The 14,805-nt window shown below is 42.3% G+C and overlaps 1 protein-coding gene across 1 annotated transcript in view; it reads right to left on the reverse strand.

The window, feature by feature from the left end:
- Window positions 1-213: 213 nt before the first annotated feature.
- ADAMTS2 (ADAM metallopeptidase with thrombospondin type 1 motif 2) overlaps window positions 214-14,805 on the reverse strand; it is a gene marked incomplete at its 5' end in the record, with an annotated part of 169,620 nt that continues 155,028 nt past the window's right edge. Inside the window, 10 exon segments of the mRNA XM_083871974.1 lie at window positions 214-1,155; window positions 5,440-5,529; window positions 6,505-6,634; window positions 6,966-7,173; window positions 9,439-9,571; window positions 9,714-9,864; window positions 11,015-11,178; window positions 12,661-12,741; window positions 13,365-13,488; window positions 14,297-14,430. Coding sequence (XP_083728100.1) covers window positions 695-1,155; window positions 5,440-5,529; window positions 6,505-6,634; window positions 6,966-7,173; window positions 9,439-9,571; window positions 9,714-9,864; window positions 11,015-11,178; window positions 12,661-12,741; window positions 13,365-13,488; window positions 14,297-14,430 — 1,676 coding nt within the window. The 3' untranslated portion in view covers window positions 214-694.

Genomic DNA, 14,805 nt, shown 5'->3' on the forward strand with positions numbered 1-14,805 from the left:
GAATTCTTTGAAATTGTTTATGGAAGTACATAAACTACTGTTTGTCAGTTTTTAATTTACACATAAATATACGGCTACAGAATTTTCTCTGTATTTTCTTACACAGCCCTGGTTCAGGAAGCTACATGAGCACATGCCGAGCTGTGACCACAGAGGCAGCTCTGCCAGGGTCAGCCAAACCAAGCCTGGAATGTCCTAAGAAACTTCCCGAAGTGGGCTGTGCTAGTGCCAGGGTTTGTGCAAGGCACAGAAGCATCACAGGAGTGCTGACCCCCTGCTTGTCAGAGTTAAAGGGATTTATTATGTCTAGGGACCGCTTTCTTCCATACTAAGTGTGACTCCCATTACTATTCCCAAGCAGTTTTACACAGGCATAGAAGAATTTAAAGAGCCTGTAACTGAGAAACCTGCTAACCTGACCTAAGTAATGTGGTTTGTTTGGATTCAGTGGCACACTGTAGGGATATTGCACTAATACTCTGCTGTACCCTGTACACCTAACCTAGCCATCCAAGTGTTCAGATTAGCACTTATGAAACAATCTGTCTTTTCCATTTATAGTAGGCTTGAGAATTTGGTATCTCTGCCATAGCACCACTTCAATTTCCCCCCATTTTTAGTCTCTACAATGGCCAATACTATGATGTTGGTAATCTCTATAAGAGAAAAATGTTGTTTGCGTCGTATTTCCATTTTAGTTTATTTTCCTAAGAGTCTCTCTTTTCATTTTCTCAGCGATCAGCTCCTGAATTCTTTGATTCCTTGTCCTTTCATACGGCCTCCTCCGTGTAATGATGTTGTGCTGTGGTACTTCGTTATCCAACCCATCCACTTTATAGGGGACATCCACTGCATTTATTTCTGGGTGCTCCTCAGTTGCATTGGAAGGGGGTGCAGGTGTTTTGGAGAGCAGAGGAGGGCTAGTGGCAGACTGTGTGGTGGACACTCCCACTGGAGGGCTGCGGGTTGTCAGGAGCTCCTCCTCAATGATATTATTCTTATTTACATTGGCATTGGTCACATTGCCATCCCCTGATATGTTGTTGTAGGTGTTGCAGGACTTGCAACACAGCTTATTGTAGCCAGGAATGGAGCAGTAACGGGAGAGGACCTCCATGCGACAAAACATTGACTTGTCTCCTTGACAATGATCTTCTGAAAGAGAAAAAGGGAACAGATAAATAAAGAGCATCTTCACATTAATCAGAAAAAGAAACACAGCTGAAGCTTTGGCAGTGGGCAGAGGGTTTGATATTTAAAGTGGGATGGGAAACTGGCAAATGAGCCTTCTATAAGCAGAAGCAGGCTTATATTCAACCTAAAAGTCAACTCGCTTCAAGAGCTGCAAAAGCTGATCTGAACTGTTTGTAGCAGCCCCATCCAATCTCTAGACCACCACACTCGAATTTTTGCCTTCACATCCTGAAAACACTACCCTGAAGACCATGAAGCCACAGTGAATTGTGTTACTGTCTTGGTTTAAACTTCAAAACACATTGATTGTGCTGTGTTGTTGCTAAAACTACATTGAACTCCCACAAAGTCATCAAGTTTTATATTAAGAAATCTATTTTTCCTCTCATTGCTCCTTTTAATGCTTTTCTGCAACCAAACAGTGACTAACCAAGGTTAGGGGTAACATATTTATCTGGACTGTCTCAGGAAAGTCAAGTCCTATTTTGATGTGTACCATGTAACTCTCAGAATTAATCTATCTCCACTAATTGGAGTGATATTGTTGCCAGATACCTCTACTCTGAAAACAGCAGCATTTTCCCAGCATGTCTCTTGTTTGAGAGAAAAGTGGTGCATTTACCATGAGGCTTTTCTACTTCCCCCAGAAGGGAGCTGATATTTTTGGAACAACAAACTCCAGAGCAATGGAGCCAAGCCAGTCCAATAATGACTGGGAGACTCAGCAAAAGTCCTGATTTTTGTGTCAATGACTGTAATAAAAGAGAAAGAATGAGAATCGATAAGCTTTAAGCTGTCAATAGCTGCTACAGCAATCTGCAGGATAATAGAGGTGTTATGGCAGATCCTGATCTTGCTGAAATGCAGGTGGTAAATTGTAGGCTCAGGCATTAAAGGTGAAGTGGTGAAAGTGTTCCTGCCTGAGAAACATAAACAGAAGCCTACTCAGAGATTCCCCAAGCCCTTGTGATTTCTGCCCAGGGGAGGCAGAGGACTGTATGAATTGGTGGCAAATGGGTGGTGAGGGTCTAGCAGGCTCCTTGGAGAGAAATTTGCCTGTCCTCTGTCCTACACAGACACTCCTCAGCTCTTGTGCCTCCAGGATGAAGTAATGGAGCCAGGCACTGCAGTGAAGGAAAAATCCCAACATGCAGCCCATGCTGAGAGAGGAGTCGGAGGGTTTGTAGGAGAGGAGAGGGCTGAGGAGAAAAGCAGACTGACCAACACCTGGCATCATCAGTAACAAAACATCTCTGTGACCAGAGTGCTGAGACAGAGATGAAATCACTTCTCTCTCTCCCCCTGCTCTTACAGTAAAGGGTGAGTAACTCCAATTACTTGACTTTATTTAGAGTGCACCCAATGGCAGACAGTGCTCTCAGCCTCATCTGGAGCTCACATTTCACCCTCCTGCCACGAGCACTGGCTTGTGTCAGCACCCTCACAGCAAAGGAGAGAAGCAGAGCAGGCTCAGCAATACCAAGGGGATTTGGAAAGCGTAGGTGCCACCTCCTCACTCATCCTCAGTTAGCAAAACAGGGCACCGTGGGTGTTTCATTGGCAAACATATCAGTCTAAAATAAACTAATAGATTCTGCTTTAAAATGCTAGTGCTGGCTGAGGCAGGTGAAAACACCCCCTGTATGTTGTATCTATGCCCTGATTGTTGCTTTTGTTGCAGAAAAGCAAAAATCTAGTCCCTACTTAAGAATGTGTCAGGTAATTTTTGTATTTTTCAAATGCTAAACTGAAATACTGCTGGAGATTAGGAATGACTCCTTCCTTAGGAACCTAAGAATAGTACCTTGGTTTTGGAGAGATTTTCAAACCAGCCTTTAAGAGCTTGAATTGTTCATACTTGAATGCACAGCTCCATACAAAAGCCTGCATGTGCCTATCCAATTTATATATATTTTTACATATCCCATAAGAGACCCCTTTGAACATTTTGCCTTGTGATGCATGACCCTTATGCATGTTCCTCCAAATGGCTTCCATGATAAAAGCCAACAGTTATAATATTTAAATGTGGTTTTAACAAGGCAGGTCTGTTCTTGGCTTTGTAAGAATCAATAACAGCACCTTTAGAAAAATGCCTTTTTTCCTAATAAAAATATGAAATGTCAAGCTTAACAATACATGGAAATAAAACTGCATTATGTAATGAGTTTAGTGACATCTGATAAGTTATATAAATAAACTCTGCAACTTCTCAATGCCAGAATGAAATTTTGATCCTCTATCCAAACCAAAATATCCAGATTTGCTGAACTTTTATTTATTTTTACTTGCAGTATGCATGACAGACTGGAAGTATATATTCAAAACATCAGTAAGAAAAAAATAAATCAGTTTCACAGTCACTTTGGTACACATTAGTCTCATAAAAAAATATTGAAAAGCAAACTGAATTGGCACATCTTTAATATTATGTTAAATACATACAAAACACTAATAAAATATCCCTGATAAACCAAAGTGCATATAGACATAGTGCACAATGCCCAGATACCTTATTGCACCATTCTCTATAGCCACCCATCTCTTGAAACATCACTAAACATTGTCTATTTAAAGGTAACAGTCATGAATATATTTATACAGTTAAACACCGATTATTTTACATAACAGTATTCAGTGCCAGATACGTGTCTTTGCTTTTTCACCTTGTCATGTAAATTGTTAACATGTTTCAGGAAATATTAACAGCAAAATTTAAATATGTGATCACATGATAATGACAAGTTTGAAGTGCTACACTGTTGACGACCCAAAGATTCAAAAATGCCACTTTTCCAAAAAATATGATCAAAGCAATAAGGTAGTAATTTGCTCCAAGACTGCAGTTTTACATTTCTGCTATTGGTACTGACTGTCACAAAGAAGTTTATGACTTCTGAATTCCAAATCTTCAACACAAACACGGAAGGAGAAGCACGAATGCCAGTTAAATTTCAGTAAGTCAGGCCACAATCCTGTCTCGATGAAGATATGGATATGCACTGTGCAAATCAACCTCCAATTAAATTTACTGCCTTCCAATAGTTATGGTTCAAGTAAAAACACTCCATATGAAGATTAACTCAAGGTACCAGTGTACTGTTCATATTTAAAGCTGGATCTGGTAAATTAATGCCATTCACATTTCAACATTAAGGCATTTTTCTAAAATTCATCTCCTAAGCAAAAAAAGCAATAAAAATTGAGGTAATTCTGTAGTAGTTCACACTGTTATGTTTGCCAGTTGACACATCTAAGAGCACACACGCACACACACACACACACAACCGTACCAGTCAAGTCAGACATGCACATGGTGAAAAAAGACCAGAGATGTGATGAGTATAAACAGCTCCATGCCGAGCAGCTGGAGACATTGTAGTCAATGAAAACATCATATTGCCTCCGCCACGCTCACAAAAACGCCACCACGCCACCTTCACCATGGACCACGCCTGTTCTGCTTTGGGTTTGGTTCTAAAGTGAAAATACGCAAAACTGGCAAAAATTGTGCGATGGAAAAAAGGAGCGTGGCTTTTCTCGAGGAAAAACCCACCAAACGACCACCAGGAGCCTGGTGAGAGCAACGGCATCAGAGCAGCATGGAAAGTACCAACAGAAACTCAACTTCTGCTCCCCAGTGAGCCCTCCCCGGGCCACAAACGTAAAGGTGAGGGTCAGGAATAAAAAAAATGAGCTGTAAGGGTGAGGAAAGCAAGAGCACCACAAAGGAAAATGGAATGAAAAAATTCTTCCACTCATCAGACTACCCTGTCAGCGAACTGAAACCAGAGAGTTACGAGATTTCGGGTTTTTAGATAAAGGAGAACTTTAGCACTACAAGGTGTCATTATTGTGATGTGATCACATTCACAATAAGTTCTCAGTTTTGCTATCAAACTGAACATCAGGAACCAGTAAGAGCCTTTTTTCACCACCACCACCACCAAGCAACAAGCAAACCGATCCCAGCTCCCTTTCAGAGGACTGCAACATACTGTGGAGATCCAACTTCACACATCCAACACTTCAAGACCTCCACCACCAGTGCTACGCAAGCTCCAGAGAAGAAAGACACCGAGCACCGAGTGCCTGGTGTGAAAAAACAGATTCAGCCCAAGATTTAAACTTGGCAAAGTCAGGGGAACTTTCCGCATAGAGAGAAGAAGAGAGCAAAAGGCAAAGTCCACATTCGATGTGGCATGCATTTAAGGGCAAAGGCAGAGTTATAAATGGGTCTTTTACTTGAAGATATTTTCTGGATGGGGTAGTCTGGATCAGGTCTTGACAGCCATTGTATCATGTAGGTTTTCTTTGAAGGATCAGAAACGTTTCCTTGAATAGAGGAAAAAAAAAAATGCAACACAACATATGTTAGGCAGCATTAAATTGTTGCCCTGTCAGAAGGGGACAAGCTCAGAGAGTGGGTGGGCTCCAGTTGTGAAGGAGCCCAGGGAAGGATTACAAACAAGCTGTGTGATTTTGGGCAAAAGTGCTGTTTGGGGACATTGCTACAACTCATGCCCAGCACTTCACAGCCAACACTGAAGACAGCCCAAAGGCCAGTTCTCCATCAGCACTTCTCATGGCAGTGTCACACATCCCCAGAGACATGCAGTCTCGTTTAGTTACAGTGCCTCATTAAAATCTTTGTATTGGAGACTATAATTGACAGCTTGCTTCTAATTAATCAAATTAATCAAAAGCTACCCTGAGATATACATCAGAAAAAAAAGAAAAATGCGAATTATTTAATAATAGGAATATGTGAAATGATCTCACAAATATCATTTGCAAACAGCTGAAAAGCTAACAAGAATAAAGGCCTTATTGCCCTGGAATAAACAGGAACAAATTAATTACAGCTTCTAAAAACTGAGTTAGATAACTCCTGCAGATAACTTGTGTTTGATGGAATGAAAAAGAAGCCTGGAACTGTTAATGGAGGCAGGGAAAGCAGAGGCATCCTTGGTTAGCCACAGCCCAGCAGGTCTCAGGGGTGCAGGGCTGGACTCAGGCACTGTTCCTCTCCCAGGGCAGCTGTTGGCTGCTGGCCACATCCAGCCATCAGCACTGTGCTGAGGTCTGCCCCAGGCTGTCCTGGGCCCAGCACTGCTCCTCAGCAGGAGAAGAGTGCCCAAGGAGCCCATCAGCAGCCCCACAAATTCTACTCAAAACAGAGACTGTGGAGAAGTGCCCCCCCAGGCAGACATAGCACACAAGTATCAATTCAATGAAGGCATTGCAAATAAATAAATAAATAAGTATTTTTTCAACAAGTAACAGAAGTTATCAAAGAGAAGTCCTTACTGGGACACGGAGGTAGTCTGCAGATCCTGACACTCTCAGGTTTATTCTCCTTGCACAGGCCGATGGCGTTGTCCCTGGTCCGGCACAGGACCGGCCGGTCCTGGGTGCCATTGCCACAGCTGACAGAGCACTGAAAGGACAGCAGCAGTTACCCCCGAGACACCCTCTGGAGACAACAGATTAGAAATTAGCTTCTCAGTTTTAAACTGCCCTTGATTTGAGCTGACCTGGTGCATTGTTTGAGGCACAGCAGTACCTACAGTAATGAAGCAGGAGGGAGAGCCACTCACTGCTTCTTGTGGCACACCAGAAACTGTGAAATACTCCAAGAGTGAGCTGTGGTTGAGCAATAAACTGTACACGTGAGCCATCTATTCACAAATACAGGGGTGGCATTACTCGTCATGTTCATTCCACCCAGTCAGAAATCAGTTGTTTGAGACCTCCAGAAGGAGACTGACCTGTGACCAGGGTCCTATTCTCCACTGTGCTGGGCACAGCTCCCTGTTGCAGGGCCTCCTGCCCTCTGGGCGGTCGTTGTTGCAGTACTTGGTGTGGACAGAGCGGTTGGTGTTGTCGTGCAGGGGCTGGATGCAGCGCACAGACCGCACCTGGTACCCCGTCTTCCCGCAGGATTTGCTGCAAGGCTCCCATTCTCCTGTGACCCATCTGGGGGGGTGAAAATAGAGTGAGCAGAGTAAAATTCAAACTGTTGATCTATTACTCTTAAACGCTAGTTACTCTTAGCACTAGTTCTAATATGGAAAAAAAGGAGAAGATATGAAAAAAAAGTAGCAGTTATGGTGAGGATTATTTGGCTGCCCCTGAAATATCATTAAGACCCAGATCTTCAATATTACTCTTTCTCATTATCTCCAAGATAAGCGTTATTCTTACTTTGCTGTATTTGCTTTGATTTTAAGCTGCCCTTTCCCAGACTGCACACAAAAATATGGTTGCTTTTATGTCAAAAGCAGCCACCTAAGGGTGCTGCTAAGTTTCCCAGGTCTGGGTTCATGAGATGTGCCTTGTCTCATAATGCAGCACAAAACAGCTGGTTCCCATACAAGTGAAGAAAAAACATCTGGGCACTCCACAGACCATATCCCTGCCCATGTTAGACTCAATCTGCTGAATCACTGGTAAACCCAGTGCTAAGTGCTGAGCTTAGGCAGATCAGGTCTTCATCATCATAAACGTTTGATTTGGGGGAAGGCAACACTCCACTGAGAACCAGAAAAATTGAATTAATAATTTCTAAATTAGTTTGGCCACTGAGAAATGAAATCTATAGTTTGTAAAGTGGTGTAGTTGAAACCCTCACTGATCACCCAAACCAACTCATGAATTATCGCTACAGAAGGTAAAGAACTTAGAGAGGAATAACAGGGACAGACAGCACCAAAGGAAATTTACCTAGACTACTGAAAGCTTGGTTAAAATTGAAGATATACAGCAGTCTATAAATATTTACAGAGTGCAGAGATCTGCAAGAGGGAAATATTGTTCCATGTAAACAGTATTCATGGGATAAACTTAACCAAAAAATATATGTAGTCTGGAGAAACACCCTGAGCTTGAAGGATTTGTCCTAAAGTACTCATAAAATTCTGGGTTTGGAAATGGTCAAAAACTAGCACAAGGCACTGCACTACACATTCCAGTTAAACAGAAAGTAACAATTTCTCCCAACTTTCTCTTTGTAACTTACAGAAATCACACAGCTGTGAAGAAAGGCAAGAGTTGTGGAGCCATGAATCCTGAGGTGACTTCTGGGACAAAGATGAGTTGTTCCCAGAAGTGAAGAAGCAGCATATTAGTGTAGTGGCTGTCCCAGAGCTTTGTAAAACCCCTTAATAATTGCCTCTCCTATGTACAAGAGCAAAACGCTTGGATGACATTCTATGGAAACAGAGCTAACTGAAACTTCAGGGTTCCAAGTACAATTTAGGATCCTATTGAGTCTTTGTGGTACCTGGGCCCAATTATATTTGCAGCTGAAAGGAGGATACAGTCCTTTCCAGAGAGCCTGAGATACGGTTAGGTCATTACTTCAGTTTTCCAATAAACATTCAACCCTGACCCATGCAGAGTTTATGGGGCACAGTTTCTTGCCTTTTCTCTCTTTCAAATCTTTTTTCTTTTTTTTTTTTTTTTTTTTTTTTTTTTTTTTTCTTTTTTTCTTTTTTTTTTTTTTTTTGAAAGGAAGTTGGGAAATATTGTGAGTATGTTCTATTTATTTGCTGTGATTCTTGGAACCTATACTCGATCCCCAGAGATAAAAGCTGGGATCAACACGCTCCTTTTTTGTTGAAGTAGTAGCACAAAGAATATATTAGTCCTACATGTGGCAGGAATAACTTGCTGCCAGTCAAAAAAATAACCCGTAAAATGTGAATTAAAATATTTAAAGACTTAACTATGTAGATTAGAAATGAAGGTATGACAGGCATTTTGTGCTATACAAGGGCAGCCAGAGAAGTCTAGCAGGTCAAATATTTCCCCTGTGTTTAAATGTCCAAAAATATACTGTGAGCTTTATGAAGATTTGGATTTGAGAGACTGGATGACATTGGTTGTCTTCCATAGCACTCTACATTTGTTATGACATGGTTAACTCCCACTGTGTAAAATCCGCTGGTATAAATTGAATTTATGTCTATTTTGTATCACCTCAAGATGGCCCTGAACACAAAAGTCTGGATCGGGAGAGTACTTCTTTTCTAATCCAACTTACTTCATAAGTCATAGGAACCAGCAATCACAGAAAGAATATTCCTATGGGTGGAACAGAGCATGAGATCCTCACAGTCCTGGATCTCTGTAATAGCCATGAAGGTGAAGCTGCAGCCACCTTCCTTGAGGTGCCAATGCTGGCTGGGTGTGATGCCCCCTGCACCTGCAGGGAGCAGTGCTGGGGGCAGGGACGCTTACATGGGCTGGGAGCACTCCTGGAGGTTGCACACCCTGCGGATGGGTTTGGGCTTCGGGATCAGCTCGCAGTAGCTCCGATGAACCATCTTGTGGTCCGCCTTCCTGCGGCAGCCGTACTTGGTGAACTGGAACCCTGGGGAAAGACACTGCTCTTACCCTCAGGACTGGCAGATCTCACAGAGTTTCAGATGAACTGCACAAATTCTGTCAAGGGTTGCAGTAGGAACTGCAGAGGAACATGCTACCAAAGGAGGAATAAGCAGTTTTGGTTTTACCTCCTCCACAAGGTTTTGAACATTGGGACCATTTCTTCAAAGCCCATTCATATGAATCTTCCACAACATTATTGTTGTCTACATTCAAGGAATCTTCATGGATCATGTACTTGTAAGTCAAAGATATCTTGGCACCACCATGAGGAATCACCTAATAAGCAAAGCAGATGTAAGGGAAAAGGATATGAAAGACTGATATCAGGAGTTATGTGAGATGATGTGAAATGCTGATCGTGGGTCACATATAAAAACATCCCCACAGGGATTTCAACCTTTTAGCTGCACTCAACACATTCTTTCTCTGATGAAAAATTATCCCCATCCTTATGACACAGAGTTTCTAAATTGCATATTAAGAAAGACTGTTGTTCATTTAGACTTATTTTCCTTGCCAGCATTAGACTGACATAATGATACTAAATTTTTTCCATATCCCATCACAAAGGAAGGAAATTTTGTACTGAAATGATAACAGATAGTTCCACTAAAAGACAAAGCAAATTCAACTGCAAAAATAAGTGAAATCAGCAAAGAAAATTGCTTATATTTTTGATAAAACACAAACATTCTTATGATAATCCTGGAATTCTGCAAAGTTTTATACTTAATCTTGACAGAAATATAAACTATTTAGAAAGAGGTTTTGTTATCACACTGCACTAAGACAAATGCAAGAAAATGGAACTCAATGTGAACAAAGTGCAAAATATTGGTCCTTTGGAAACATAATATTTATTCTTTCTTTGAAGTTCAGCTGGTGTAGATCAACACATTACAGTTGTTTTCAGAAGGATTCTAAATCAACTTACCCCTGCTAATAGAAGTCTATTGTTTGCTAGTTTGCAATGAAAAAAGAATATATTTGGGTGGTTTGGGGAACTGAACTGGTTTTGCCCTGAAAAGGGAAGCCAGGAAGTGCAGGAATCTGGCTACTGCCTTTGCAGGATACATTTTCAAAACATGAATGAGAGAAGGAACTATTAGATCTAGCTGATACCAACCACTCTGACCTTTTTTTGATCGGTGCTCACATGTCGGATAGGATAAGCAAGCTGCAGTCTTTACTCAGTGGCTGATTGCTATGCCATCCACAGGAAATAATCAGGACAGCTGGTTGCTCAACACATAACCCTGAATTATAACAGGTCTCATACAGAGCAATGAACTGGGAGAAAGGAATTAAAATACATCTTCTATTGTCTTTTAATTGAAGCAGATGTCTTCTTGTAACTCACAAGAGGAATCTGAATGATATGCTAGCCCATTATGGCTGTGTGGAAGGAGGTTTTCATTTGACTTACCAGAATAACTATCCCATGACGCAGCGGCCCCATGGTCTGCACCGTCTCTCTATCGTCGTCATTCCGATATTCCCATTCCACACCCATGTCAATAAATACTTTGGAGTCTGGCACATAGTTGTCTTCACTTAGAATGAATTTCCCTGTTTCACGATTTTTAATAGCTGGGAACGACACAAGGAAAGTGAATATGAGAGGTTTGTTTCTCATCTCCAGTTTTGTTCCGCTCGTGTCCCAGTGGACAAAGCTGAAAAGGCCAGTGTGCATTTTCCCTCTGTTCTCTCACAGGTTTGGAAAGACTTTTTCAGGTGTTTCACTGAACTGTCAATGCTTTTCTGCTCAGCTCCAAGAACATCAGTTGTCCTTTTGTTTTTCCTTTTCCACAGCCTGCCTTGCCAGAGAAATGAGGCCAATGCGGCTGCACCACAGGAGTCCGGCTGCCTGCTCCCATATAACAACTTCTGAATCCACTGGCCAAATCCAAGCCAATTTGACAGCCAGTGGGGGTCCCACAGCTATTCAGCTCTTTCATACGTTGTGAGGCAGCTCAGGGGGCTGTTACTGCTCTATCAGAGAAAGACTACTGAGCTAGCCCCCAGCAGGTCCCCACAGTGAGAGAAAGACTCTAGAAACAGCATTAATTCTCCTGCTCAGATCCAGTCCTGACACCAACACAGCCCTGTTAAGCTCCTGCTGCTCTGCAGGCACCTGCCACTGCACACAGAGCCTGGTTCCTCTCTTTAGCTCTCACCAGTGCTCCATCCCTCACCTGGAGAGACTTCAGCCACCTTTGTATCAGGACAGGTTTTCACCTGAGATGGAAAATTTGCCCTCCTAGTTAGAAGAAGCAAGGACTATTGATGTAACACCAGATTTTGACTCCGTTCTCTCTCTGGCAGCTACCTGAGTATCCTGCTCCCTCAGCAGTGGCCTCGACAGTGAGCCAGCTGTCCATGTGCACAGCATTCACCCCACCCTGACAGAACCTTGTCTGAAGGAGGATTGCTCCCTGATCCACAGGGCCAGGCTGAGCAGCAAGGAAAGCATTCTCTGGGGAGAAGCTGGGATGACTCACACTATATTTAGCAGACCATTCACTGTGAATCTACTTCCAATTAATAGCAGCCTACTAGTCACTGCTTCCCATTGATTACAGGGCCCGGGGAGGAGTGGATTTCCATTGCCTCCTAAACTGCTGGATTGATTTGGCAGCCTCGTGTCAATACTGTCTGCAGCAGGGCAGAATCTGCAACAGATCTGGATGTAGCTGGGAAATCACTGAGGGTGGGAAGCATGAACTATGCACACAAAGACCACAAAATGGTTTGGGTTGAAAGGGACTTTGAAGTTCATCTACTTCCAACCCCCACAGATAATGCACTGCACCCCACAAAGTAACTCAGTGCCTCTTCCAGCAGTTTTCACACATGCACATACCAACAGAGATCTGGCTGGGACACCCTGACATACAGCACAGGGAAATCAAATTGCCAAACAAGTTTCCTAGTTTAACATACTTTGAGAAAGTACATGGTGTGGGAGGGTAATGGGTAAACAAATGTTTAAACACATTGCCAGCCTCCAGAGACAAAAATAAACAACAGAAAAAATTATTCTGACTGAAAATTTTCCTACTTGCTACTTACCGAGATTATGAGCGGTGGCATCTGTTTCCTGTATAAGTAAATGTCTTGCACCAGCAGGAATTTCAAACATCTTAACATACCCTATATTGAGGTATTTGAAAAGATAGTTATGGATTAATATGCCACAAACAGGGAGGCTTTTTCTTAGATTTTTAAATAAATCTTATTTTCTGAAAGCAGGGTGTATTAAACAAAATGAACTGAATCCAGCATTATTCCCATTCCCATTTCTGTGCCAGGCAATGGAGCACAACAGCAACAAAGGGTTTTGGGTCAGAAGAAAGATGCTTGAAGTATCATCAACAGACTTTGCTTCAGACTGAAATGGGCTTTGAGTGCCATATGCACCCACAGAGACCACACAACCTCCTGCCTGACAGCACCTGATGATGACAGATTATTGCAGCACTGGAGTGACAGAGCAGCTGGGTGACATCAGCAGCACAAGCCCACAGCTCTCCAACAAGGAACAGGGAAGTTTCTCCTATGCATGCACAGGCCCTGGCATCAGCAGCTTTAACTGCTCACTGGACAGAAGTCATATTTTCAAATTATAAACACATTTGGAAGTAAGTCCAGATTGTTTATTGGAATTAATGATGCTGCAAATGATTTGTAATTGTCCTGATACTTTCTATGAAACATAAAAGATCAAGAAAAAATACCCTGAATTTCCCAGGGCAAACCACACCAGATGTACTGACCTTGCTTTTTTGGTATTCTTGAAAATGTTCTTTTCACCACTTTGCAGTGGGAATTATCTCCTCCACAGACACCACACTTATCTTCCTGCTTCGTGGAACCTATGACCCTGTCACACCCAACTTTCTGTGCACAAAACAGAGAAACAGTCATTCTTATTTATCCACTCTTCAATTCAAATGAGCCTTCACTTTATATGTCAACCCCCAGATTCTGCTTCAGCAAAGCAGCACACCTCATAGTATTCTCCTGGAAGATCAACACCTAAACAGATTTTAATACTTCCAGTTCCTATAATAGCTGTCAACTGGGTGGTTATATTTTTATATTATGGTTCACAGTGGTTCTCTTACTGAAGGAAAGCAGCATGGTTAAGGGAAAGCTCTTAAGCCTCAGCTTATCTTAAGACATATACTTAAATTCCAGGAAAATCTAGGCATCTATATGGGGATAAGCACCTCCACCAGTGTTTTGCTAGTCAGAGACTAATTCCTTTGAAAGATGACCTGCAGCATATCCCAACTTAGAGGAAATGTCATTGATTTTTTAAAAATAGCACAATTAAATACCAAGAGAATGCACATCAGCCACATCCTAACACCACTTTCCTTGAAAGCTGCTGTGCATTACCATTTCATTGTACATTCCACCCCCACCAAACCTCAGCAGGGAGAGCTTTCCTTGAAAGCTAATTGTAATAGTTCATCTCAAAATGCTGCATGAGATATTACTTGTGTAGGTAGGTGCTTCTGGAATTGAGTCACACGGATGGCAACTGTGAATATCACACATAATATTGTGACAATAATCCTAATGAAATCTCCTTATTGCCCAAAGTGTTAGTATACTTAGTCATCCTCAGAGAGGAACACCCAAGGTACAGTTTGAATTGTTGTCACAACACTGGGCTCTGAGGAAGCCCCCAGACACTTACCAGGCAGTCCCCCCTCACGCAGATGCTGTAAGCATCCTTGTAGGAGCAGCGGGTCCCATCATGGACCATCCTCTTCATGTACACCACATCCCCTGTCTCCTTCGATTCACAGTACAGGTGGCATCTCTCTTTAGCTGAAAAATAAAAAAATTGTGCGTGTTCAGCTCTCACAGTTTAGTTGCTGACGTTTGTGAGCAGCACTTTCAGTAGTGTTGGCTCTCCCTTCTTCCTTGCACACATCACAGAGCCCAACATGGAACCCATAAATCATTGATGCTTGTCCCCTTTGAAAATTCTGTGATCTCTTGGAAAATGTTGAATCATAAAGCATCCATGTGTCACCATTAGCAGACAGGCTTAAAAATAACAGATCATTGACTTTGAGGGGGGGATCTCTTTAATCCTTTGCAGATTATGCAATCTGGCAGAGCTCTCCTCAATTGCACCACTACACCACTACCTGTGAGAGATGCTGGTTTCTCCAGCATTGTACTTAAATGAAAAAAAGC

Source organism: Zosterops lateralis, assembly GCF_965231275.1.
Source record: "Zosterops lateralis genome assembly, chromosome: 14".
NCBI classification, from domain to species: domain Eukaryota; kingdom Metazoa; phylum Chordata; class Aves; order Passeriformes; family Zosteropidae; genus Zosterops; species Zosterops lateralis.